Genomic DNA, 26,731 nt, shown 5'->3' on the forward strand with positions numbered 1-26,731 from the left:
ATTGTTATCAAAATGATCCTTGCTGAGTTCCATGGGGAGTTGTGTAGATCAATCATGTGGATACATCTGCAACCTTTTCCATACACAAGGCTTGGAAACGATTTGGAAGAGTAGAGTTGAAATACTGTAAGAATCAAAAGATTGGGGAGTTTTCTCTGAGATTGTATCTCCTATGAATATCAGAAGATATACCTGAAAAATCTCACCTAAATAACTGCCCAACAGTGACCTGAAAAAAGGAGGACACTTCTGAACTGGCCAAACTGGATGGGATAAACCCCATATGCTCTCAGTTCTACACAATGAAATATACACAACTGGCTAAAGCTAGGAGCAGGAGAGGTCTTCCTCTCCAGGGCAGAGCACAACCAATTGATTGAATGTCCAATAATGATCAACCCTGTATATACATATACATATATATGTGTGTGTGTGTGTGTGTGTGTGTGTGTGTGTGTGTGTGCATGTGTGTGTCTGTGTGTGTGTGTGTTTGTGTATGGGTGTGTGTGTGTGTGTCTGTAACATTATACTAACTCAATAGTTTATAGATAAGAATATGTGTGTATGTGTGTCTGTGTGTGAGAGTGTGTGTGTGTGAGAGTGTGTGTAAGTATATTTAATTATGCAGTAATAATTAATGGAAAAAGAGGTGATGAATTAAAAGTAGAGGAAGAATGTATATTTGGGAGATTTAAGAGGGAAGAAATAAAAGAGACAAAATTTATTATTAAAATTCAAACTCACATATAAGTAGAAAAAAAAAGATGAAGCTACACCACCTCAATAACCTTCACAGGTAAATATGAATTTGCCCTATAACCATTTATATACTGTTTAAAATTTACGGTAGATTCCAGGCTCAGCTATAAGAGAAATACAACAGAAAATCTTATAATGAATATGAGAAAAATCAAAACAATATGCATCTAATAGCCTGGTGATTCGTTGTTATTGTTGTTGCTGCTGCTCCTGCTGTTGTTGCTGCTGCTGCTGCTGCTGCTGCTGCTGCTATCCAAAATGGAGCACATTCTCTACAAATAAACTCAAATAAACTTGTACTGGCTCTCTGATCTAAAACATAAGAGGACCACAGGCCTCTTGAGGCACTGACCTGACCAGTGCCATGGCCATTCCTACAGTTTCCTGATTTGCATGTGCTCGGAGGCCAGCCCACTGCTCAGTCGACTTCTTTATAGTCAGGTCTCATCCTGTGCTGGAGTCAGCTTCACACATGTTACACAGAAACATGAACGTGCCCACTCAACTCCTTGGGTTGCTGCTACTCTGGCTTACAGGTAAGGAAGACTGAATAAACTGAAAATTTATACTGATCAGTGCGGTAAGTGCTCCATTGATGGTCTCCATAAATCTGTCTTATACCAAGATGAATTATATGGCAATTCTTTTTCAATTTTCAATCTCAGGTGGTAAATGTGACATCCAGATGACACAGTCTCCTGCCTCCCTGTCTGCATCTCTGGAAGAAATTGTCACCATCACATGCCAGCCAAGCCAGGGCATTGGTAATTACTTATCATGGTATCAGCAGAAACTGGGGAAATCTCCTCAGCTCCTGATCCATAGTGCAACCAGCTTGGAAGATGGGGTCCCATCTAGGTTCAGCGGCAGTAGATCTGGCACACAGTATTCTCTTAAGATCAACAGACTACAGGTTGAAGATACTGGAATCTATTACTGTCTACAGATTTCTAGTACTCCTCCCACAGTGATTCAGGCCATGACATAAACCACCCAGGGAAGCAGAAGTGAGAGCCCACTCTATTGCAAATGCTTCTTCTGGTGTCTCTGGCTGCTGAGACTTTTTCCCTTAGGCTAAATTCAAAGGTCAACGTGATCCTTTTGCATGAGGATCAGAGTAATTTTCATATCCTAATTTTTTTTTCCAAAAATGAGCATTAAAACAGGGAATGCTTCTCATAGTTCCCAAGGGGAAAAAAAAAACTTCCCACACACACACACACACTCACACACACAAATACACACACACAGATGGGGGGCAGAGAGGGAGAGAGGGAGTGAGAGAGAGAGTCCTTGGTACCACCATCTAAGAATTTGGCAGGTTTTTGACATTGTGCTAGGAGGGAAGAAGGCTCAATATGAATACAGCTGAGGAATATGTTCTTTGTATCTTTATGAGTCTCATTAAGACCCGGAATACAGTAACCATGGGACCTTTGTTTATGCTTTTTTATTTTCATCTTTATTAACTTGGGTATATCTTATTTACATTTCAATTTTTATTCCCTTTCCTGGTTTCCAGGCCAACATCCCCCTATCCCTTCCCCTTCCTCTTTTATATGGGTGTTCCCCCTCGACATCCTCCCCCCATTACTGCCCTCCAACCAAGAGTCAGTTCACTGGGGGTAAGCCTTAGCAGGACCAAGGTCTTCCCCTTCCACTGGTGCCCTTACTAGGCTATTCATTGCTACCTATGCATTTGGAATCCAGGAACAGTCCATGTATGGTCTTTGGGTAGTGGCTTAGTCCCTGGAAGCTCTGGTTGGTTGGCATTTTTGTTTATATGGAGTCTCAAGTCCCTTCAAGCTCTTTCAGTCCTTTCTCTGATTCTTTCAAAGGGAGTCCCGTTCTCAATTCAGTGCTTTGCTACTGGCATTCCCCTATGTATTTGCCATATTCTGGCTGTGTCTCTCAGGAGAGATCTACATCCAGTTCCGGGCAGCCTGCACTTCTTTGCTTCATCCATCTTATTTAGTTTGGTGGCTGTTTATGTTAGTCATGTTCTAATTCCTTATTTTAAAACACTTACTTCATTTAGGTGGCTTTTCTTTTCTTTTTCTATATGCATTCCAACTGATGCTGATACCAATAAAATCAGGTATATAAACTTCTATTCTTAGTAATGCCTCTGCCATTATGCTGATATAGTGAAGATTTAGGTGTAAAGCCACATCCTTGTGCTCCAAAACCATGTCTCCCTGCCTGCGGCCCCATTTACTACCATGTAGAAAATGGGTTAATTTTCTTAAAACAAACATTCAAAGATTAAATACTGTCTTTTATGAATTACCTTGTCTATACATACATACATTGCTGTCACAGCATTGGAAATGCAGATGAGTTATTTGCCTTCCTAATAAGGACAGAAATGAACAAATAGGTAATGGAGGAAAATCTCATCCTTTCCATGCATATGAGAGTTGACACCACGGCTGAGAATCATGTGATCAGGAAGCCTTACTTTCAGTAAAAAATGGACTTGAGATTCGAAGAATAATCTGTTCTCAGTGTGGCTGTCTGCCAGAGCAGCAGCAACTCCATTATCTGAGTGGGAGCACTCATGTCTGTGTGTAACTTATGTGAAGCTGATTCCTGCTTAGGGTGTGACATAAAATTTGGACATATAAAAGTTCACCTGAACTCTGTACAAAAACATTACATTAACCTTATGTCTTAGCAACAGGAAACAGTTGCAGCATCTGGAGACCACAGAAGGAGAATTGTGGAAGCTTGTGCTCTCTCTTCTTCTTCCCTGGGTGGTTTATGCCATGGCTTGAATCACTGTGGGAGGATCACTGTATCCCTGTTGGCAGTAATATATTGCAGCATCTTCAGGATGTAGGCTGCTGATTTTGAGAGAAAACTGTGTGCCAGATCCACTGCCACTGAACATTGATGGGACATCATGTTCCAAAATATCTGCACCATAGATCAGGAGCTTTGGAGATTTCCCTGGTTTCTGCTGATACCCTGATAAATACCTGCTGATATCCTGACTTCCCTGTCATGTAATTGTGACAGTTTCTCCCAGAGATGCAGATAGAGAGGCAGAAGACTGAGTCATCTTGATATCACATCTTGCACCTGACATTGGAAATGGAAACAAATTCACACACAAATTATTCTCTCATATATAAGACGTTTATGGAGACCAAGGAGCACTAACAACAGCCATATGTGTAACATTACAATTTATTCAGTCTTCTTCACCTGTAAGCCAGAGCAGCAGCAACCCCAGGATCTGACTAGGAGCATTCATGCCTGTGTGTGACATGAGTGAGGCTGACTGTATCACAGGGTATGACCTGGCGATAAAGATGTCCTCACATCAGTGGGCTGTGCTCTGGGTCTATGCAAATCCTCAAAGGTAAGGAACAGCTGCAGGCATGTTAGTGATCTATTAAGAGGCCATGCACTTCTGATGGTTGAGATCAGAGAGAGAATATGGGTATATTTGTAGAGAGTATGCTCATCTTAAAAAGAACAGCTCCAGTCTGTGAGTTGCACTTATTTTGATTTCTGCCTGATTCAATGTAGAATTTCCTTATTATGTTTTCTTTCACGACCTAGGCTCACAGATATGAACTCATTCTGGTAAATAAATAAGTAATTATATAGTCCTCTCATAGCTATTTGCATGTGTTATTGAGAAGATGCAGATACTACTTTTTCTAATTTTTATTTGTGAGATTGCATTTTAATTATGACATTTCTTCCTTTCTTCCCTCTGAATCTTAACAAATATTCCTATTTACTCCCTTTTAAATTCATAGCCTCTTTTTCATTATATTTTTATTTAATGCAAATAGGCATTTCTGATGACATGAATATTCCAAGATATCAACTGTTAATAATTCCATATACCCTTATTCACATGTAAATTTTCAGGTTAATTATGTGGATCCCGTGGAACTAGAGGGTTTTCAAGCCACCATGTGGATACTGATAATGAACCTAGGTCCTCTTCAAGAACAGTAAATCCTCTTAGTTGCTGAGACATCTTAAAACCATTCTCTGAAAATTACAACTTTATGTAGGCTATGGAGCTTTTATAAAAACATGTTTATAATTTCTGCATTTCTCATTGTGTCCTTAAAACTCACCTTCTGTGACATGTTTTATGGAATCATGGTTCAAAACATTCACATGCACAGCAATCATATGAAGTGTATTTATTTTCTACAGATGCTTAGACTTGAATTTATTGTTACACAGGTCCCAGGATCAGAAATGCTTCAGGAGGAAGACAATGAGTATGTGTGCTAAATCTGCCTAAAAACTGAGAGAGTCAACAGAGAATCCTTTATTTCTTTTTTTAATTAATGTTTTAGAGATTCTCACTATATTATAGTGTAACTTTCTAAAGTCTTATCAAAGAATTTTACATTTAATTTTATGCCAAATCTTCTCATTTACATCTCACCATAAAAATTGACCTCCTTTCATTTTCATACTGCTCTAGTTAGGACTTTGAGTACTATATTGTATAAGTAGTGAGAGAGTGGACAGCCTTGTCTAGTCCCTGATTTTAGTGGGATTGCTTCAAGTTTTTCTCCATTAAATTTGATGTTAGCTACTTGGTTGCTGTATAATGCTTTTATAGGTACAGTTGGGGGCCTTGAATTCCTGATCTTTCCAGTACTTTTGTCATGAAGGTGTGTTGAATATTGTCTCAGTGTCTAATTAAATGATCATGTTTTTTTTTTCCTGGATTTTCTTCATATAGTGGATTACAGTTAAAGATTTCTGTATATTGAACTATTCCTGCATCCCTGGGATAAAGCCGACTTGATCATGATGGATAATTATTTGATGTTATCTTGGACTCAGTTTGCAAGAATTTTATTGAGTATTTTTTCATCGATGTTCATAGGGATATTGGTCTGAAGTTCTCTTTCTTTCTTCGATCTTTGTGTGATTCATGTATATGTGTAATTCTGGCTTCATAGAAGAAATAAGGTAGTACTCTGTCTGTTTCTATTTTGCGGAATAGTTTGGACAGTATTGTTGTGTGTTCTTCTATGAAGGTCTGATCGAATTCAGCACTAAACCCATCTGTTCCTTGGCTCTTTTGTTGGGGTTGTTGTTATTGTTTTGTGAGATTTTTAGTAACTGCTTGTATTTCTTTAGGAGTTATAGGGCTGTTTAGATGTTTCATCTGATCCTGATTTAGCTTTGGTACCTGGTATTTGTTGAGGGAATTGTCCATTTTCTCCTGAGTTTTAAGTTTTGTTGAATATAGGCTTTTGTAGTAGGTCCGATTTTTTTTTTTGAATTGTCTCAGATTCTGTTGATATATCTCCCTTTTCACTTCTGATTTTCTTAATTTGGTTACACATTCTGTGCCCTCTGGTTAATCTTCTTAATGGTTTATCATTCTTGTTGATTTTCTTAAAGAAACAGCTCCTGGTTTTGTTGATTCTTTGTATAGTTAGCTTTGTTTCTACTTGGTTGATTTCAGCCTTGAGTTTGATTATTTCCTGCCTTTTATTCCTCTTGTGTATATTTCCTTCTTTTTGTTTCAGTGCTTTCATATGTGCTATCAAGATGCTAATGTACGCTATCTCCTGGTACTTTTTGAAGGCACTCAGAGCTATGAGTTTTCTTCTTAGCTCTGCTTTATTTTTTCCACATAAGTTTGGGTATGTTGTTCGTTCATTTCCATTATATTCTAAAAAGTCTTTAATTTCTTTATTTCTTCCTTGACCAAGTAATTATTGAGTAAAGTTTTGTTGAACTTCAATGTACATGTGGGTTTTCTGTTGTTATTGTTGTTATTGAGGGCCAGCTTAGTCTCTGGTGATCTGATAGGGTGCACAAAATTATTTCAGTCTTCTTATATCTATTTATGCCTGTTTTGTGCCCAATTTTATGGTAAATTTTGGGGAAAGTAGTGTGAGGTGCTAAGAAGAAGAAGGTGTATCCTTTTGTTTTTGAATGAAATGTTCTATAAATCTTTGTTAAATCCATTTGTTTCATAACCTTTAACAGTTTTCCTATGTCTCTGTTTAATTTCTGTTTCCATGATCTGTCCATTGATGGGAGTGGGGTGATGAAATCTACTATTATCTTGTGAGGTGCAATGTGTGCTTTGAGCTTTAGTAAGGTATCTTTTATGAATGTAGTTGCCTTGCATTTGCTTCATAGATTAATAGGATTGAGAGTTCATGTTGGTGTATATTTTCTTTGATAAATATGAAGTTGATGAAGTTTGGTTAAAAGTCAATTTTATTCGATATTATAATGGCTACTTCAGGTTATTTCTTTGCACCATTTCCTTGAAAAGTTGTTTTTCAGTCCTTTACTATAAGACAGTGTCTGTCTTTGTACTGAGGTGTGTTTCTTGTATGCAAGAAAGTGCTGGGTCCTCTTTATGGATCTGGTTTGTCAGTCTATATCTTTTTATTGGGGAATTGAGTCCATCCATTTTAGGAGGTATTAAGGATAGTGATTGTTGCTTCCTGTTATTTTCGTTTTTAGAGGTGGAATTATGTTTGTGTGTGTCACTTATTTTGGTTTTGTTGCAAGGAGCTTATTCTCTTGATTTTGCTTGGGTGTAGTTTCCTTCCTTGAGTTGGACTTTTCCATCTATTATCTTTTGTAGGGCTGGATTTGTAGAAAGATATTGTGTAAATTTGATTTTGAGATTGAATATCTTGATTTCTGCATCTATATTAATTGAGAGTTTTGCTGGTATAATAGCTTGGACTGGCATTTGTGTTCTCTTATTCTCTGTATGACATCTGTGCAGGATCTTCTAACATTCATAGTCTCTGGTGAAAGGTCTGCTCTAGTTCTTATAGGTCTGCTTTTATATGTTGCTAGACCTTTTCCCCTTACTGCTTTTTTTGTTTTGTGCATTTGGTGTTTTGACTCTTATGAGACAGGAAGGATTTCTTTTCTTTGTCAATCTATTTGGAGTTCTGTAGGCTTCTTGTATGTTTATGGGCATCTCTTTCTTTAGGTTAGGGAAGTTTTCTTAAATAATTTTGTTGAAGATGGGTACCGGGACTTTAATTAGGAGTCTTCATTCTCTTCTATATGTATTATTCTTAGGTTTGAGCTTCTCATTGTGTCCTGGATTTCCTGGATGGTTTGGGCTAGGACCGTTTTGCATTTCACATTATCTTTGATGGTTATGTGGTTGTTTTCTACTTCTGATATTCTGTCTTCTGTATCTCTTCTACTCTCTTGGTGATGCTTCCATCTAGGCCTCCTGATCTCTTCCTTAGGTTTTCTATCTCCAGGTTTGATTTCCTTTGTGTTTTCTTTATTGTTTATATATCCATTTTTAAATTTTGGATGGATTTGTTCAATTCCTTCACCACTTTGGTTGTTTTTTTCCTGTAATTCTTTATAGTATTTTTGTGTTTGCTCTTTAAGGGCTTCTAATGGTTTATTTGGATTGTCCCATAATTTTCTAAGGATATTATTTATGTCTTTACTAAAGTCCTCCATCATCATTATGAAATGTGATTTTTAATCCAAATCTTGATTTTCTGGTGAGTTTAGAAACCCAATATTTGCTTTGTTAGGAGAACTGGGCTCTGATGATGCCAAGTAGTCTTGGTTTCTGTTGCTTAGTTCCCTGTGTCCGTCTCTGGACACACTAAATCAGTCCCTTTATACTATGGTGGAGTCTCATCTTCCAGTCATTCCATTGTCTTAAACCTAATGATACTACATTCCATCTATAATCTAATTTTTGAACTGCTGGTTAAAACTTCCTTGCATCCATAATGTATTATCTATAGAAATGTGTGAAATAATGAGATTTCTCAAAAGAAAATCACACTGGTGCTCATTTTGGTAGCACATATAGTAAAATTGTAACAGTACAGAGAATTATCATGGCCCCTACTCAAGGATGACACACTGATTCATGAAGCTTCCATATTTTTAGACAACTTCCCTAATCTAAAAAAGAGATGCCCATAAACATACAAGAAAACCAAAGAACACCAAATAGATGGCACCAGAAATTAAATTCTCCCTGTCACAAAATAATTAAAACACCAAATGCACAGAAAAAAGAAAAAGTATTGAAAGCACTAAGAGAGAAAGGTCAAGTAACATATAAGAGCAGACCTATGAGAATTACACAAGACTTCTCAACAGAGTCTATAAAAGCAAGAAGATCTTTGGCAGTTGTCACACAGACACCAAGAGAACAAAATTGTGAGCACAGGCTACTATACCCATCAAAATTCTCTATTATCATAGAGGGAGAAAATAAGATATTCCATGACAAAACCAAACTTACACAATATCTTTCTACCAATCCAGTCCTACAGAGGAAAATAGAAAGAAAACTCTAAAACAAGAGGAAAACTACAGTCAATAAATACAAGAAACTAATCTTAAAACAAACCCAAAAGACAAGATCCACATAATCATTTTTCCACTTCTAACAACAAAATTAGCGGCAATCTTTGGTCCTTAATATTTCACAACATCAATGGACTCAATTCACAAACAAAAAGACATAAACTAACAGGCTCGATACATAAAGAGGACCCAACTTTTTGCTGGATACTGAAAACATATCTCAGTGATAAAGACAGATACTGCCCCAAAGTCAAAGGCAAAATTTTCCCAGGCAAATGCTCCCAAAAAATAAGCTTGGGTAGCAATTCTATTATCTAATAAAAATAGACTTTCAATAAAACAATATCAAAAAAGATGGAGAAGAACACTATATACTAATCAAAGAAATAATCCACAAAGATGAACTCCAAATTCTGAACAACTATGCCTCAAAAGCAGGGCACCCTCATTTGTAAGAGAAATTTTACTGAATCTCAAAGCACACATTGAACCTTATAGTAATAGTAGGAGACTTTAACACCTCACTCTCATCATGGAAACAGAAACTAAACAAAGAGGTAGTGAAATTGACAAATGTTATGAACCTAATGAACTTAACAAATATCTATAGCACATTTCACTGAAAAAATAAAAAAGAATATACATTTGTCTCAGCATGTCAGGGTACTTTCTACAATATTAACCATATTTATTGGACACACAACAAAGGCTCAACCAATACAAGAAGATTTAAATAATCTAATGTATCTTGTCATATCACCATGGACTAAGACTGATCTGCAACAACAGTGAAAACAACAGAAATCCCACATACACAGGGAAGCTGAACAATTGTCTACTCAATGATAACTCAGCCAGGGAAGAAATGCGGAAAGAAATTAAAGACTTTTTAGAATTTAGCAAATATGAAGGCACGACATTCAGAAATTTATGGTATACAATGAAAGCAGTGTTAAGAGGAAAATGCATAGGTGAGAGTGCTTTCATAAAAATAATTAGAGAGCATATACTAGCAGCATAATAGCACATGCAAGAGCATTAGAACAAAAAGAAAGAAACATATCCAAGAAGACTAGACAACAGAAAATAATCAAACTCAGGGCTGAAATCAATCAAGTAGGAACAAAGAGAGCTATACAAAAGTCCATAAAACCAAAAGCTGGTTCTTTGAGAAAATCAGCAAGATAGATAAAACCTTAGCCATATTAACAAGAGTACACAAAGACAGTATCAAAACTGACAAAATCAGAAACGGAAATTGAGACCTAACAGAAACTCAAGAAATAAAAAAAAAAATTATGAGATCCTATTACAAAAGCTTATAGTAAACAAAACTGGAAAATCTAGATGAAATGGATAATTTTCTAGACAAATACCAGTTTCCAAAATTAAATCAGGATCTGTTAAGCCATCTAAGCAGTCCCACAACCCCTTAAGAAATAGAAGCAATCATTAAAAGTCTCCCAAACAAAAATCCTTGAGACCACATGATTTTAGTGCAGAATTCTCTAAACCAATACTTCTTAAAACATTTCATAAAATAGAAACACAAGAAACACTACCCTATACGCTTTGTTGTCCCGCGCTACGTCTCGCCAGCAGGAACGACGCGGCACACACAGGATCCTACTACAGAAAAGCTTTAATGCGTCTTGAGAGGGAGAGCATAAGCTTACAATGCGGAGACGGAGAGTGAGGAATAACCGTCCCTTATATAGGAAACTATCCTCGCCTAGGACGTGTCACTCTCTGACTGGTCGCTGCCAATTATGCCAGATGACGTACCAAAACGTACGTGTCCCTTTGAGTAGGGACGTTACCAGGCGCCTGCGTATTGCCCTTTTTACTAGGTGCGTTCTGCCGGATGCCGGTGCCATCTTGTAATGGAGTTTGTGAGGACAGCTCCTCGGACAGCTCCTCACATCTCTGTGAGGACAGCTCCTCGGACAGCTCCTCACATCTCTCCCCCCTTTCTGTTTTTTTTTTTTTTTTTTTAAGCAAACAGGACACCCAGATATAGGAGGGTGAAGACAGAGGTCATATCCTCGTACGAAGTTGGCGAACCTGTACAAGAGAGATACCCTTAGGCTGTTGTTGGGACCCAGGGCACTCCCGACCCGTCGCACTGCCATTTTTCGAGGGAGGGAAAACTGGGGCAGAAACCCTCATGTAATATGACATGCCTTCCAGGGAGCATATTTGGTAGAACTTCCCTGTGCGATGCTAAGCTCGTCACCCCTCATGGGCTGCTCAAGCCGGACACTCTAATCCTGTGCAATGAACCGAGGTTCTAGGAGTGCAAGAGCTGTCCAGCCGGCGACCTGTTGCTTGAGCATGGTCAACCAGATATCGGCCGACGCTCCTTGTTCAAGGGCTACAAGCGCCTGGGCGATCACTACTTTGTCCTTTCTTGTTTGAGATCTCAATTTGCAAAGCAACCAGAGGAGTAACACTAATCCACAGCAGAGGATCACTCCAAAAAGTCCCACTCCCACCCATTCCTTGAAATAAGAGACTGCTGAGGTGATCCAGGACGACAATCCCTCCGTCAAAGACAGGTCCAGTCGGGTAGAATTTATTTGAATGATGGTCGCTCTCAGCTCCCGAAGTGTCTGTTCAAACTCCGAGGTCCAATTCTGTAACAGATGCTGTGAAAGACTCTTAGATTAGCAGCTCGGGTAAATTTGTCATATTATATGGAGGTGACACAAAGGCCTGGGAGTTTTTGCTCACAGCCAAGCTGGGCCAGTTGCCATAGAATGTCTAATTGCTCTCGGACCAGATCTATACGTTGGTTGACAAGCATAAGGCCTCCCTATATCTGAGTATTGGCTGAGGCCTGTCTGTCCCGAGCCACAGAGATGGTGGCCGATAAATCGTTGATAGTTTGGGTTGTCTGTACTGAATTTGACAAGGCCAATGCCGAGGCAGTAACCGAGGGAGCGACTGCTCTCGTAGCAATAATGCCAGCAATAATTGCAGAAGTACCAAAATCTCTTTTTCCTCTAAATAAGGTCATGGTCCCCGGGGCATCAACAGGGATCGGGATAAAGCGAGGCATGCGGGTAACTACTGCGATATTTTATATGAGTAGCTGTCCAGACAGAGGAAGCAGGTTTGATGTTCCCCGTCCAGGAAAATGACAACCGTCCCTTTTCGCCCTTTCCTCCAAGTAGCATCGCTATGGGCGTAAGATCAGTGCAGCTACCATTAACCCAATGTAAGGCCACCACCATAGAGAACTGTGGCGTTAGCCACAATGTCCTCCTCACCAGTTCCCCATGTGGCCTCCCTTAACCAAGCAGAAGATTGATTATATAACATAATGCAAGGGAGATCAAAAGATGTTTTGTTGAATATGCCAAAACAAAGGCTGCCCTTAAGGGGAATAGTCCTATTTTCTTTTAGTCGTTTAACCTGTGGATCCTTAGGTAAATAGGCCAACCCTAAATCCCTGTTAGTGGTACATCACCGGCATCGGGAGTGGAAAGGTTGACATTATTCCCCATCGTAGCTCGCCCTGCACCGTTGCTGGCATCCATGGAAGAAGAGTGAGGAGGTGCAGGAGTCCCAGTCCCTTCTTGATCACTTGCTGTGATGCTCCAAGTAAGTCGTCCTAGGATCCATATGGGATTTCATTGTCCTGTGGAAAAACACAGACAGCTCCCCTGGATCTTATTAAAACAGGATCCGGGCCTTTCCATTCATTTGTTAATACATCCTTCCATTTGACTAATTCTTTTGTCCTCTTGGGCTCTGAGCAATGTCGCTCAGCTGCTGTTTGTCCAGCTTCATCAAGATTTAAAAAATTTAAGGTAAAAAGGGCCAGAGCAGTGGCCACTCGGGGTGTTGGGGGGAGTTCTATCATAATTCCCCTCCTTTGTTTTATTAAATATGATTTGAGCGTCCGATGAGCACGCTCTATGATTCCCTGTCCTTGAGGGTTGTAGGGCAGGCCCGTCAGGTGGGTAACCTGCATCTGAGCACAAAACTGACGGAATTTTTGAGATGTGTAGGCGGGGCCATTGTCAGTTTTTACACATTTTGGCTTTCCCCAAGCACTCCATGCTTCAAGGCAGTGCTGAATGACATGTGTTGTTTTTTCTCCTGTAAGTGGGGTGGCATGTAGAATGCCAGAACATGTGTCTATAGATACATGCACATACTGAAATTTTCCAAAAGTAGAATTATGAGTAACATCCATTTGCCAGATTTGCAATGGCTGTATTCCTCTTGGGTTGACCCCGATGTGAGGAACTGGGAGGAACTGGCAGCACTGTTGGCATTGGGTGACTATATCACGTGCCTCTTTTCTAGTTATAGAGAAGAGGCGGCGTAAAGTTTCTGAGGTGACATGGAAATTGCCATGAAAGGCTTTAGCGGCCTCTAAAGGAGAGGCCAGGGCCACAGCTATACTAACAGCACTAGCTCAGCCTCCTCCTCTGAGTCTAAGGTTTTATTTTCAGAGCTTTCAGAACTGTCGAGGTTCAGCGCTTCTAGCTCTTTCACAGGGTATAGGCTGGCTCCCCCTCCTGGTTTATGTGTAGAGGAGGAAGTGCTGGAATCTGAAAATTTCAACGCTCCCTTGTCTTTGGACTTACCGGGAGGGCACCTTTTCTTTCTTAGGACGTCTTTTTTCTTGCGCGCGCCCAACCTCTCACTACGTTCGGTTTCTGACAGACTTTCCCGGACTACCTCGAGAGTGGCCTGTCCTTCTACTACTGCTGCCTTACACGTTTCATCCTTTAAACAATTCTTAACCAGCTTCCATATAGCTTTGGTCCCTAGGCGCAGATCATCTTCCGCCAATTTTTTGTCAAGGTCTTTTCCAAGTTTGTTCCATGAGGCAATCGTAAACGAGCCTGAACAGGCAAACCAAGGCGCCACCCTCTCCACCTCCTTCACAAAGTTTTTAAGTGTTCCTCCTCCAATTTTGATGTTCCTCTGCTTTAACACTGTTTCCAAGGCCGTGACCACAGACTGTGAGGATCCCATGATGGGCCAGGAACGCCGGCGGCTTATCTACGTCCGTCTGACAAGGCGTGAGGTGAAAGGGTAGAGACGGACACGCTGCTCTCTTATGTACGGGAGTCTTACACGCGCCTCCCCGGACGGTGCCGCTTATCTACGTCGGCCTTATCGCATCCTTGTTCCTCAACAGTCAAAATCGAAGGTAAAAGGGAGCTGCGCGAAGCTCACTTATATACGAGAGACTGAGACGCGCCTTCAGCTGCTGTGATCGTCCTTTTAACAGCGAAAACGGTGAAAACAGAACATAAAGAATAGTGTGGCTCCCAGGACAAATACTATAGCCTCAACAAATCCTTCCCAAGGCGGTGACAACCCCAGACCAAAGTCCAAGAGAGGGCTGCCTCTCCGAACGTATCTACCTGCAGTTCTGAATCCTCCTTGTCGCCAAGGGATCTCCGAAGGTGCTGACGATGGTGAGGTCTTTCCCGGGTTTTCGGCACCAGATGTCCCGCGCTACGTCTCGCCAGCAGGAACGACGCGGCACACACAGGATCCTACTACAGAAAAGCTTTAATGCGTCTTGAGAGGGAGAGCATAAGCTTACAATGCGGAGACGGAGAGTGAGGAATAACCGTCCCTTATATAGGAAACTATCCTCGCCTAGGACGCGTCACTCTCTGACTGGTCGCTGCCAATTATGCCAGATGACGTACCAAAACGTACGTGTCCCTTTGAGTAGGGACGTTACCAGGCGCCTGCGTATTGCCCTTTTTACTAGGTGCGTTCTGCCGGATGCAGGTGCCATCTTGTAATGGAGTTTGTGAGGACAGCTCCTCACATATGTGAGGACAGCTCCTCGGACAGCTCCTCACATCTCTGTGAGGACAGCTCCTCAGACAGCTCCTCACACTTTGTGAAGCCACAGTTACAGTGATACCTAAACAAAACATTGACCTAAAAAACAAAGAGATCTATAGATCAATTACCCTCATGAATATTGATGCCAAAATATTCAATAATATTCTTACAATTTGAATCCAAGAATGCATTAAAATGATCATCCAGCAAGACAAAGTAGGGTTCATCCAGGGATGCATGGATGTATCCATATACAGAAATCAATCAACAGATTCCACCATGTAAACAAAGTCAACGGAAAAAAATAAAAAAACACATGATCATCACATTAGATGCTGAAAAGGTTTTTGACAATATAGAACACCATTTCTTGCCAAAAGTGTTGGAGAGAATAGAAATTCAAGGTCCTTTCCTAATTATAATGAAAACAATATACAGCAAGAAAATAGCTAACATCAAAAAAAATGGGGCAATATTGAAGCAATCTCACTAAAATCAGGGACATGACAAGGCGGTTCACTCAACCCCATCTATTCAATATAGTACTTGAAGTTAGGGCAAGGGCAATTAGGCAACAAACGATGAAAGGGATACAAATGATAAAGAAGGAAGTCAAGATATTCCTATTTGCTGATAACATGGTAGTATGTATAAGAGAAACAAAACATCCACTGGAGAACTCCTATTGCTGATAAACAACTCCATCAAAGTGGCTGGATACAAATTGAACAATTTGACCTCAAACAAAAGGAAGCCTTTCATTACTCAAAGGATCAACTGACTGAGAAAAAAAAATCAGGGAAACTATGTCCTTTACAATAGTCACAAATAACGTGAAATATCTTGGTGTGACACTAACCAAGTGAGTGAAATATTTCTATGGCAAGAACTTCAAGATCTCTAAAGAAAGAAATTGAACAAGATTTGAGAATATGGAAGGGACTCCCATGCTTATGGATTGGCAGGATTAATATAATAAAAATTTCTATCTTACCAAAAGCAATCTAAAGATTCAATGCAATTCATACCAAAATTCAAACAAAATTCTTCACAGAGAAAGAAAGAACATTTCTCAAATTTATCTGGAATACCAAAAACCCGGGATAGAAAAAAAAATTCTTAACAATACAAAGAACTGCTGGGGCAATCAGCATCCCTGACATCAAGCTATACTACAGAGCAATAGTGATAAAAACAGGATGGTATTTGTAAGGAGACAGGCAGATAGATCATTAGAATATAATTAATGACCCAGATATGAACCCACACACCTTTGTTCACTTGATTTTTGACAAAAGATCCAAAACCATCTGGAAAAAAGACAGCATTTCATTACGTTATGATGCTGGTTCAACTGGCAGTTAGCATATATAAGAATGCAATTTGATCCATTCTTATCTCCTTTTACAATGCTCAAACTCAAGTGAGTCAAGTGCTTGCTAAACAGGGTACATACAAGAGACTTCCATAGAGACAAATTATGACCCATACCCTGTTTCTACCCATTATCATGCATCTATTCACACATGTATGTTTTCATTAAGCAATTATATCACACTCTCAAATATAGGGAATCCATCAAAAGGGTAACTTATTTCAATGTTGGTAGTAAATAATTTGAAAAAGTAGAGGGAAAAGTATCATTTCACTAGATTAATACCATTAGCAATAATCAAGACAGAAAACCAGACATTATGAGTCTACTAGAAGAGAAAGTGGGAATGATTTCGAACATACTGGCACAGTGGAAAATTTCCTAAAAAAAAAAAAAATAAAATAAAATAAAAAAATAAAAAAAAAGCGGTGGCTTATGCTCTAATATCAAGAAACGACAAATGGGACCTCATAAAATTGAAAAGATTTTGTAAGGTGAAAGACACTGTCAGTAGGAGAAAATGTCAACAAAAACACTGGGAAAAGATCTTTATCAATCCTACATCTGATAGAGGATAAATACCCAATGTATACAAAGAACTCAAGAAGTTAGACTCCAGAGAACCAAATAACCACATTAAAGAATGGGGTGCAGATCTAAACAGAGATTTTACAACTGAGGAATCTCAAATGGCTGAGGAGCAATTACGGAAATGTTCAACAACCTTAATCATCAGGGAAACGCAAATTAAAAGGACCCTGAGATTCCACCTTATATTAGTCAGAATAGGTAAGATCAAAAACTCTGGTGACAACATATGCTGGCAAGGATGTGGAGACAGAGGAACATTCTTCCTTTGCTCGTGGGACTGCAAGCTCGTACAACCACCCTAGGAATCAGTTTTGTGGTTCCTCAGTAAGTTGATAATAATTTTAACTGTGGACCTAGCTATATCACTCCTGGGAATATACTCAAAAGATGCTCCAACATATAACCAGGAGCCATGCTCTACCATATTTATAGCACCCTTCCTTATAATAGCCAGAAGCTGGAAACAACCCAGGTGTTCCACGTCATAGGAATGGATACAGAAAATGTGGTGCATTTACACAAAGGAGTACTACTCAGCTATTAAAAACAATGACTTAATGAAATTCTTAGGTGAATGATGAAAGAGAGAGTTTCTTCTTGAGTGAGGTAACTCAGTCACAAAAGAACACACATGGTATGTATTCACTGATAAGTGAATAATAGCCAAAAAGAAATTTGGAATATCCAAGATCAGAGAACATATGAAATGGAAAAAAAAAGAAGACCACACCAATGTGTGGATGCTACAGTCCTACTGTGAAGGCAAAGAAAATACTCTTGGAAGTGCAGGGACAAAGAGTTGAGCAGAAACATAGGAAAGGTCATCTAGGGATTCTCTTCCTAGGATAACAAAACCAGACACTATTGCTGATGCAAAGAAGAGTTTGCCGACAGGAACCTGGTATAGCTGAGAGTGTCTGCCAGAGCCTGAACAATACAGATGTGAATGCACACAGCCAAACATTGGAGTGAGTATGGGGACCCCAGTGGAAGGTGCTGAAGGTGTTTTCAACCACTTATGAAGAACAACAGTATCAACCAAGCAGACCACTCAAAGCTCCCAGGTTCTAAACCACCAACAAAGGAGTACATATCCAGGGACCCATGGCATGTGTAGCAGAGGATGAGCTTATCTGACATCAATGAAATAGGATTGCCTTTGTCCTGTGGATAATTGATGACCCAGGGTAGGGTAATGCTCAGGCCTTGAGACAAGTGTAGGTAGGCAGGTGGAGGAGCACCCTCATAAAGGCAAGAGGAAGGCAGCAGGGTATGAGTGGGGTTGGAGGTAAAACTACAGAGGGGATCACAACTGAAATGCCAATAAATAAACTAACCAATAAAAAATAAAAGAAAAATGAAGTCTAAAAGAAAGAAAGAAAAAGAAAAACACACTGTCACTAAGAATTTTATTTAATTATAATACTATAATCAATGGTTGTGGTGTGTTATGTTGTATTCACTCCTGAAGGATAAAGGGAAACCACTCACTAAGGTGGTATTCATTTAGTCTGAAGACAGCACAAGGGTCTTTTCCATGAAGGAGACAAGATGCACAGTAGATATGAAATTCACACTTAGTTTGCTTCATAGCTATATCTACGGTCCCAAATATAGAGATGATACGGTCTAGTGTCTCCATAGTTAATTTTCATAAGTTCATACCATTAGAAATATTCAGGATAAAAAATAATGGGCAAAAGAGACTTCTCAATATCCAATGAAATGTCACACTTTGGTGATCTTTTCACTGCCTGTACTGAGGTTTTGAGATCATGATGGAGATTTGGATTTGAGTATGGTTATGCAATCCCGCAGCTGTATTTGCTCTGAACTGGAGAACAATGGGTGTATAGGAAAGTAAACAAGTGCCACACCGATCCTGGAAGGAATAGAAGAATTGAATACCAATGCATCAGAAACTAAAATTTTCTCTTTTCTCCAATCCCTATTGTTACAGTGATTGACAGTCTAAATTAAGTGATAGACAAGTGTCATTGGCTCCCCCTGCTGGAAAGATTATTAAAATTAAGTAGAGTTCGATCTTTGTTCAGATGGACTCCAGAAAAAAAACAATGATTATATTATGCTCAAAACAAACAAACAAACAAACAAACAAAAAAGAACCCAAAACTGATGGGGTATACTTGAGATTATTTCTTCTTGAAAATGATCAGCAGCATTAAGGAACATCCTGCATTGCCTATGACAGGTAAATGTGTGGAGAAACACACGCATGAGCAGTCCAATTCTTACTACTAGGAAGTACTGAAACACTGTTCTGATATGTACCTTAATTATATGTAGTAGTAAATAATATAAATAAAAATCAAGACATCATCCCACTCTATACATGCCTAATAGGGTCCACTGGGTATTTTCATCTCAAACAGCAAAATGTCTCCACCCGACTCACTAAGTTCACAGTTTCCATTCCATGTTGCTGCCAGCTACTCTCTGGGCTCTGCAGGGATCTCGCCATCCCTCTAGTTCCCACTGTTCGATGCCATTGCAGTTCCATTCAGAGACTGCCTATCTCATGCATTTTTTGCTGTGGAGTCTGCTCATATTCTCAGCAACTGCCCCCTGTGGTTCTTGTCACAACTCTCAGTAACCCATTAAAATCAAAACTCAATAAGCTTTTAATGTATCAATCAGATTTATATCAATAAATTCTCACTCCATATAATGTCCACACACTAAACTCTGAGCCAAATAAGATTGATATAAACTACCCAAGTACATAAGACAAATTGTCCTATAAAATCCATCCCTTATGAAATATTCATAACTACTGTGGTACTTTAAGTCCACACAGATCTGGGTCGTCCTTCTTTTCCTCCATCTTGGTTCTTCTCTTCTTCCCCTCCTGTCTCCTTTCTCCAAAATTGTGTGCCCACCTTACTTTTTCACCACCCAATCATAGCCATTGCTCTATCTTGCGCCTGCCTTCACCTGCATGTAGTCACCAATCCACATTTTACCTTTTCTGTATAATTAAAAAATGAACTTTTCTCTCAGATGTAAGCTGAGCAAAATTACCATCTATGATTTATAAAGGATAAAATATACCTAACACCCAATCATCACGTTTGTCAATTCAATGGAATACTCTATAATCTACCTATTTATCCTATCCTATCTCTCCCTAAGAAAAGTTTCAAATCTATGTGTTATATCTTGGCTATCTTGTATACTATCTGAAATTATCTAATTAAGTATATATTCTCAATGTTGCATAGCCTGGGTAATTAGTCTTCAACCCCATCACAAATCTAAGAAAGACCAATACTATCTGAAAGTGAAGGAAGTCTAACTCAGCTTACCAAACTGAGACTAGAAGAAGAGACAACTGCCAACCTGTACATTTCCTTGTTAGAAACATATACAAACATCATTCTTCGGCCTTCTGGCCCCGGATCATCTGACAGAATTTGTAACAGAATTTTGAAGGACTGATTATTCTGAATTGGCAGAGAATATTGGTCAACTCTTTTGTGTAGTCTCTCATTTCTTGGACAGTAACTTGTCTGCAGATGAAATAGGCAATTTCTGCGAGTGGCTACCTAGCCACAATGTATTACTTAACCTATTTGTAGAGACACTCATTTTTTTAAATCCAAATAGGGGATCTGAACTAGGAGCAGATATGTCTCAACAACAAAAGAATAAACAACATAAAATGTCACATTTTGTGAATTTCTGACATTTCTGATAAACATCTATTCATGTAAAGTAATCTAGATTGTTATCCATTAACTATTCTTAGCTATTTCTAAAAAGTATCTTGAGAATACCTTAAGAGTAAACTCAGAGCCATGAATTTAGTATCTGGCCCTTATTCATACTGCTTAATCATTTAGAAACAGTTTATAATAGCAGTTTAAGACTGGGTCAAAATCTTGTATATTTAAATGTATTGTATAGGCATAATATCTATATGAGAGTAACAATATCGAGCACAATTTTATATCAATAAGAAATTAGTATCAATGAAAACCTTAAATTTATATTAAATAAATTCTGTACCAATGTAAGAGATTATAACTTCAATTTAGTAATGAACAAAAGGATTTCTACCAAAATGACATTATGACTGAACAGTCATTTCTAGATTAGTTATCTCTCTTAAAATATGACCATTTCTAAATTCCCCAGAATAACAAACTCAGAACAACCACGCCCGCAGACCCCCAAATTCAGGAAATTGGTTCGACAACACTTCACAACTTCTTCAGACTGGGTATGGACATTAAGATATCTTGGGCGGGGGTAGGAAAATGAGGACCTGGTCGGCCTTAAGAAGTCCACACCACTGATCACTGTAGTCTCTGTTTGTCCTGAGTGGATCTGGCCGAAACTCTTTAAGATCTGGAGCTCAAGCAGGTCAGTTCAGCAATGAGACTCACCAAAGCTGTACATTATGTAATATATAAATCTCAAAACAAAATTTTAATATCATCAAGATATCTGTATAGATTGTAACAGTCTGTGTAGAGTGTACAGACTGGTTAGGATGCAGTTCTTTTTTGTTGTTTCATTCCTTTGAATCTAGTTATTCCAGAGGTATCCTTCTCTGAAACATAATCCATATATTTGAGGAAGATTCCGAGATCCTAATCACCTTTCTTTTTCTTTTTCTTTTGTATTGCAAAAAGTAAGTTTATATTTAGTTACTGTGGTTAAATGACATTTAACAAAGTAGTTTTTCTTGTGGTGCTAAGGATTTCATCCAGGGCACATTTTCTAAAATCGCAAAGATAAAACCTTTTCCCCAAGTCAGCATATCCTTTAGTTGGCAACCAGAAAAGCTTGTATCTTGTATTCTCTCCCATATAAATAATATTTTCACAAAACTCAAAATCACACCCATTTTGAAAACTGAAACTATATAAAAGCAAATGAAGTATAAACTAAAATATTATATGATCCTATTCTTAGGCTTCTCCAATCTATCATGCCACAAAATCAACCCAGAATTCCCATTGAACCCACATTAGAGAATATGAACTTTCTGTAGACACTAATATACCATCTTTAAAGTAAACTTCTACTCACACCTGCCTATAGGAAGTAGGCAGTTTCTTTATCTATTATGTTCTCTGCTTGGAACCGTTGCATTTTCCCTGAACGAGTTGAGAACTGTGGATAGAATTTCCCACATTACTCAATCAAAATCTGTATTCTTTCCTACTAACTATAACAGTTAGGAGATATATATATATATATATGTATATATATATATATATATGTATATATATGTATATATACAGTTAGGATATATATAAATATTTATTTATATATGTAAATAAATATATATTTAAATATATAATTAACAGTTTAATCACACTTATATTAATAGCTGTTAGTAAGAAGTAGACAGCTTGTCAAATCATTGTAGTAACCCAAAATTCCTGTGAAGCTCACATTAGAGAGAATGTGTATGACTTATTGGAGCATTATATCTTTATACCATCTGTTAAGCTCTCCACCTGGATGCTCTACTCACTTCATTAGCAACTTATATAATATACATCTGTTATGCACTCTGCCTGGTACTACAGACTTCTATATTTTTATCTTAGTTCAGAATTGTGAGTGAAATGTCCCATGTGATTTGGACAAACTCTTTATAAAACTCTATTCTAAAAGCAAAAAAAAAGTCAGTCTTTGAATTAAGCCACACTCTCTACAACCTGACCCAGCGCACATTGTTTCTTTTCACATCAGGGAACCTAGTGTCTGGGAGCAGAGAATCTCTCTCTCTCCCTGTGTTCCTTTGCTTCAAGGTTCCTGTGATTGAGTCCGTGTAATCTTAAATTTTACTAGATTCTTGCCTAAAACGTTGGTGTGACACCTGTAGTAGTAAATAATATAAATACGGATGCTGGGCACATGCACCAGGTCACACTAGCTCCTGCTACTCTGTCTCCAGCAGTCTCTCCTCCTCTATGGTTAGCTCCACATTGACACCAGCTACACTCTGGGCCCTGTGGCTGCTACTTTCTTGCAACTCTCTGCTGTGAACTCTGTTCACAATCCCAGTATCTGCCCCCTGTTGTTATTGGAAAAATTCCCAATATCACTGTGAAATCAAAACTCTGGAAGCTGGTAAGTTATTAATCAGATATGTATCAGTAAATTCTTTCTCCAAAAATCATCCAGACAATAAATTTAGAGTCAATTAATATAGATATAAACTACCCACCTAGATAAGACAAATTGTCCTATAAAAATCCATCCCTTATAAAATATTCATAACTACCTGTGATACTTTGAGGCCACACACATCCAGGTCATTCTTCTCTGCCTCCATCATGGTTCTTCCACTCTCTCCTCCTCCTCCTCTCTTTCCTCTCTCCAAACCTTGCTTTTTCAGTGCCCAATCACAGGCCTTGCTTTATCTTGTGCCTTCCTTCACCTGCATATAGACATCAATCCGCAATTACGAACTTCTTTCCTCCTGTGTCCAAAAAACCAAACAAAACAAAAACCTGGATTACACCCACAAGCATTGCAGGACTTAGGTATTTTTGGCAAGGTTGAAGTCCCAGCTCTTGAGAGTGGTGTCACAAATTCAAAATCATCATCTAATACAAGTTTGAGAACAGTCAGACTGTGTGAGACCCAGAAATTTTCAGGAAAAAACCAACCCTGTATCTTTAGACCAATTCGGAAATATCAATACCAACGTATTAGACATAGTTTTAAGTGGTAATGATGAAAACTCACGAAGTTTCATAATAAATTAGGTTTTTGAAATAACCTAAAATTTATTATATAATGATGAAGTTTTCTAAGAGTTAGGTATATTAGTTTTATTCTTGGCTAATACTTTTTTGAGTCTACATGGTTTTATTTTAACTAACTCAAATGCAGATTGAAAGTTTCCATAAGGAATAAGCAATAAGTGCTTAAATAGATTAACTTTTGAATCTATGTTTAATATATTATCATTTTTTTCTTTCTTTTTTTTTTTTTTTGGTTCTTTTTTTCGGAGCTGGGGACCGAACCCAGGGCCTTGCGCTTCCTAGGTAAGCGCTCTACCACTGAGCTAAATCCCCAGCCCCTATCATTTTTTTCTTAACTAACTTAAAATATTACTTTTTTCTGATCAAATCTTGGGGTCATATAGAACTGTGTGACCTTAAACTTGTATTAGAGGATGACTTTGAAGTTCTAGAATTACTGCTTCCTACTTTCAAGAGCTGGGACTACAGGAGTCATCACCAAACCCTCTTCACAAAATGCTCTTAAATATTTTTAATACTAGAAAAAAACTCTATTAATTAAGTTAAATCCCAGTATAATATTTTCTTCTTCCTTAGTAGCAAGAATTAACTGCATATATATAGATGTGTATGTGTGTGTGTGTGTGTGTGTGAGTGAGTGAGTGTGTGTGTGTGTGTGTGTGTGTGTGTGTGTTCTACATGTATTTCTGTTTGATAGCCTGCACACTATTCTTCTTAAGGGTTTTATTGTATATTACCAGGAAGAAACAGGCTCAGATTCAGTTCATTATTTTTCCTGAGCACATTACAATTACTATTAATGATGGTTCAGCTTTTTCCTGGGCCCAACAAGAAGAAAGACTTTACTATGTCTTCATTTTTGCAATCTCTCGAGCAGAGGGAGGACATAATACAGATCTATCCAATAAAGATCACCAGACTGTGGGCTGGTATCTAGTATCAATCACTGTAACACTAGGAGCAAGAGAAGTTACTAGTTAGTTTTCTGTTCACTTGTCATCCAGAATTTTCTCCAGGTCTTTACCTACTTCTATGAGAATGGTCGTGGCACATTTCATCCCTACATTTGGTCATGGGAGACTAGAGATCCTAGCAATTCTTTGTGTTGTAGATGTAAAAACACCTGTCCTAGGACAATGGATAATTACCTGAATAATTACCTTCCGTGTCAGAACGGTAAGTGTAACACCTCTTTCATTTTCCATTCATCTATCATACTCCACTACAGTGTTGCTGAAGCAGCTGGATTGTTTATCATTATAACCTGGAGAGAAGTTGCTTGCTGACATCTAGTAATTTTCAAAGTTAAAAATCTAAAGGCCATGGGATGAAATCACATCAGCAAATATGGCAGAAAAAGCTTCCCCTGAACCAAAGACACAGACTTTGACTTCCACTCTGACCTCGACAGATCATTAAAGGATGTGAAAAGACAAGCAAGGGTACTGAGCAGTCTTTTTTCCATTTTTGGTGGGGACTTTTTGTCTTGATTATTGCTAATGGCATTAACCTATGGAAATGATCTCTTTCCCTCTCCTTTTTCAAATGATGTTCTACCAACAGTGAAATAAAGTTACCAATTTGATGGATTCCATATATTGAGAGTGTGATGAAATTGCTTAATGAAAACATACATGTGTGAATAGATGCATATTAATTGGTAGAATCAGGGTATGGGTCATAATTTGTCTCTACTGAAGACTCTTGGATGTATCACTTTTAGCAAGCACTTTAAAACATACTTTAGTCACACTTTTCATCAATTTTCAGGTTAATTATTTTTAAAATATATTCCAACACTATTTCTTGATGCCAATTTTGTCTGCAATATCATTTTCAGGGCCCTCATGAGTATCATCACCCTGGAAGATTTTTACATGCTACAGAATGATTACATATACATGCAAACTCTTTACTATCAATGGATCATGGACACTCACACTAAATCCACCATAGCTTTACTCCCTATTAGGATCTACTTGGTACCCATTATGGTATCTCCCTGTGTTTAGCTTCTATATTCACTTCTGTACATGCTTCTCTCACCAAAGCGATTGAATTCCTTTTTCTGAAATTAAATTTAGATTTATCTCTTCATAGTTTCTGGAGAAGGCATGATGCCCATAGCATATGCAAGTAGAACAATTGTACATTCAACGACATGGATGATATTACTGATAAAAAAACTAATATTCTTAAAGACAAAAATTATTTAATATGCAATACCTCAGGTACAGTTGTGTGAAGCCTCACAGAAATTTTGGGCTTATATATAATCCCAGCCTAATCTAAGTAAAGAGCTCATAGGCATAGATGGAAGGAGAGACACCCATGAATTTCTCTGCTCTTGATGTCAATAGTTCTTGGGTAGCTTCTCTGTCAAAAATAGTGTAAAATAAGTTTGTTTATCTGAAAAATTAATGTTATGAAAGCTCCTGTCCTTCTCCACAGACCATGTCTTCCAGTATTATTCTATTATTCTTCTGGGAATCATTTTTATCAAAATTATTCTTGCTGAGTTCCATGAGAAGATGTGTAGCTCAATCATGTGGATACATTTACAACATTTTCCATACACAAGGCTTGGGAATAATTTGGAAGAGTAGAGTTGAAACACTGTAAGAACCAAAAGATTGGGGAGTTTTCTCTGAGATTATAATTCCATGAATATCAGAAGATAAACATGCAAAATCTCACCTAAATTACTGCCCAAAGGTGAGCTGAATAATAGAGGACACCTCTGAACTTGCCAAACTGGATGGGATAAACCCCATATAGTCTCAGTTCTACCCAACGAAGTATACACAACTGGATAAAGCTAGGAGGAGGAGAGGTCTTCCACTCCAGGGCAGAGCACAACCAATTGATTGACTGTTCAATAATGATCAACCCTGTATATACATACATATATATATATATATATATACACACATACACACACACATGTATGTATGTGTGTGTCTGTGTGTGCACGTATGCTTGTGTATGGGTGTGTGGGTGTGCCTGTAACATTATATTAACTCAAAAGTTTATTGATAAGAATATGTGTGTCTGTGTGTTTGCCTGTGTGTGTGTGTGTGTGTGTGTGTGAGTGTGT

The 26,731-nt window shown here is 38.4% G+C and overlaps 1 long non-coding RNA gene, 1 other non-coding gene and 1 gene segment (V, D, J or C); 2 read left to right on the forward strand and 1 right to left on the reverse strand.

The window, feature by feature from the left end:
- Window positions 1-1,201: 1,201 nt before the first annotated feature.
- LOC102548737 (immunoglobulin kappa chain variable 12-41-like) lies at window positions 1,202-1,747 on the forward strand. The segment is given in 2 exon segments: window positions 1,202-1,295; window positions 1,425-1,747. Coding segments are annotated over 2 exon segments (387 nt in total).
- Window positions 1,748-8,556: 6,809 nt separating this feature from the next.
- Window positions 8,557-8,661, forward strand: LOC120102585 (U6 spliceosomal RNA). Its single transcript, XR_005504221.1, has one exon. It is a non-coding gene; the product is annotated as a U6 spliceosomal RNA (small nuclear RNA).
- A 2,050-nt stretch (window positions 8,662-10,711) lies between these two features.
- Window positions 10,712-20,780, reverse strand: LOC134486782 (uncharacterized). Its single transcript, XR_010066184.1, has 2 exons — window positions 14,478-20,780; window positions 10,712-12,730 (listed from the first exon to the last, which is right to left on the reverse strand). It is a non-coding gene; the product is annotated as an uncharacterized LOC134486782 (long non-coding RNA).
- Window positions 20,781-26,731: the final 5,951 nt, after the last annotated feature.

This window comes from Rattus norvegicus, chromosome 4 (assembly GCF_036323735.1).
Source record: "Rattus norvegicus strain BN/NHsdMcwi chromosome 4, GRCr8, whole genome shotgun sequence".
NCBI lineage: Eukaryota > Metazoa > Chordata > Mammalia > Rodentia > Muridae > Rattus > Rattus norvegicus.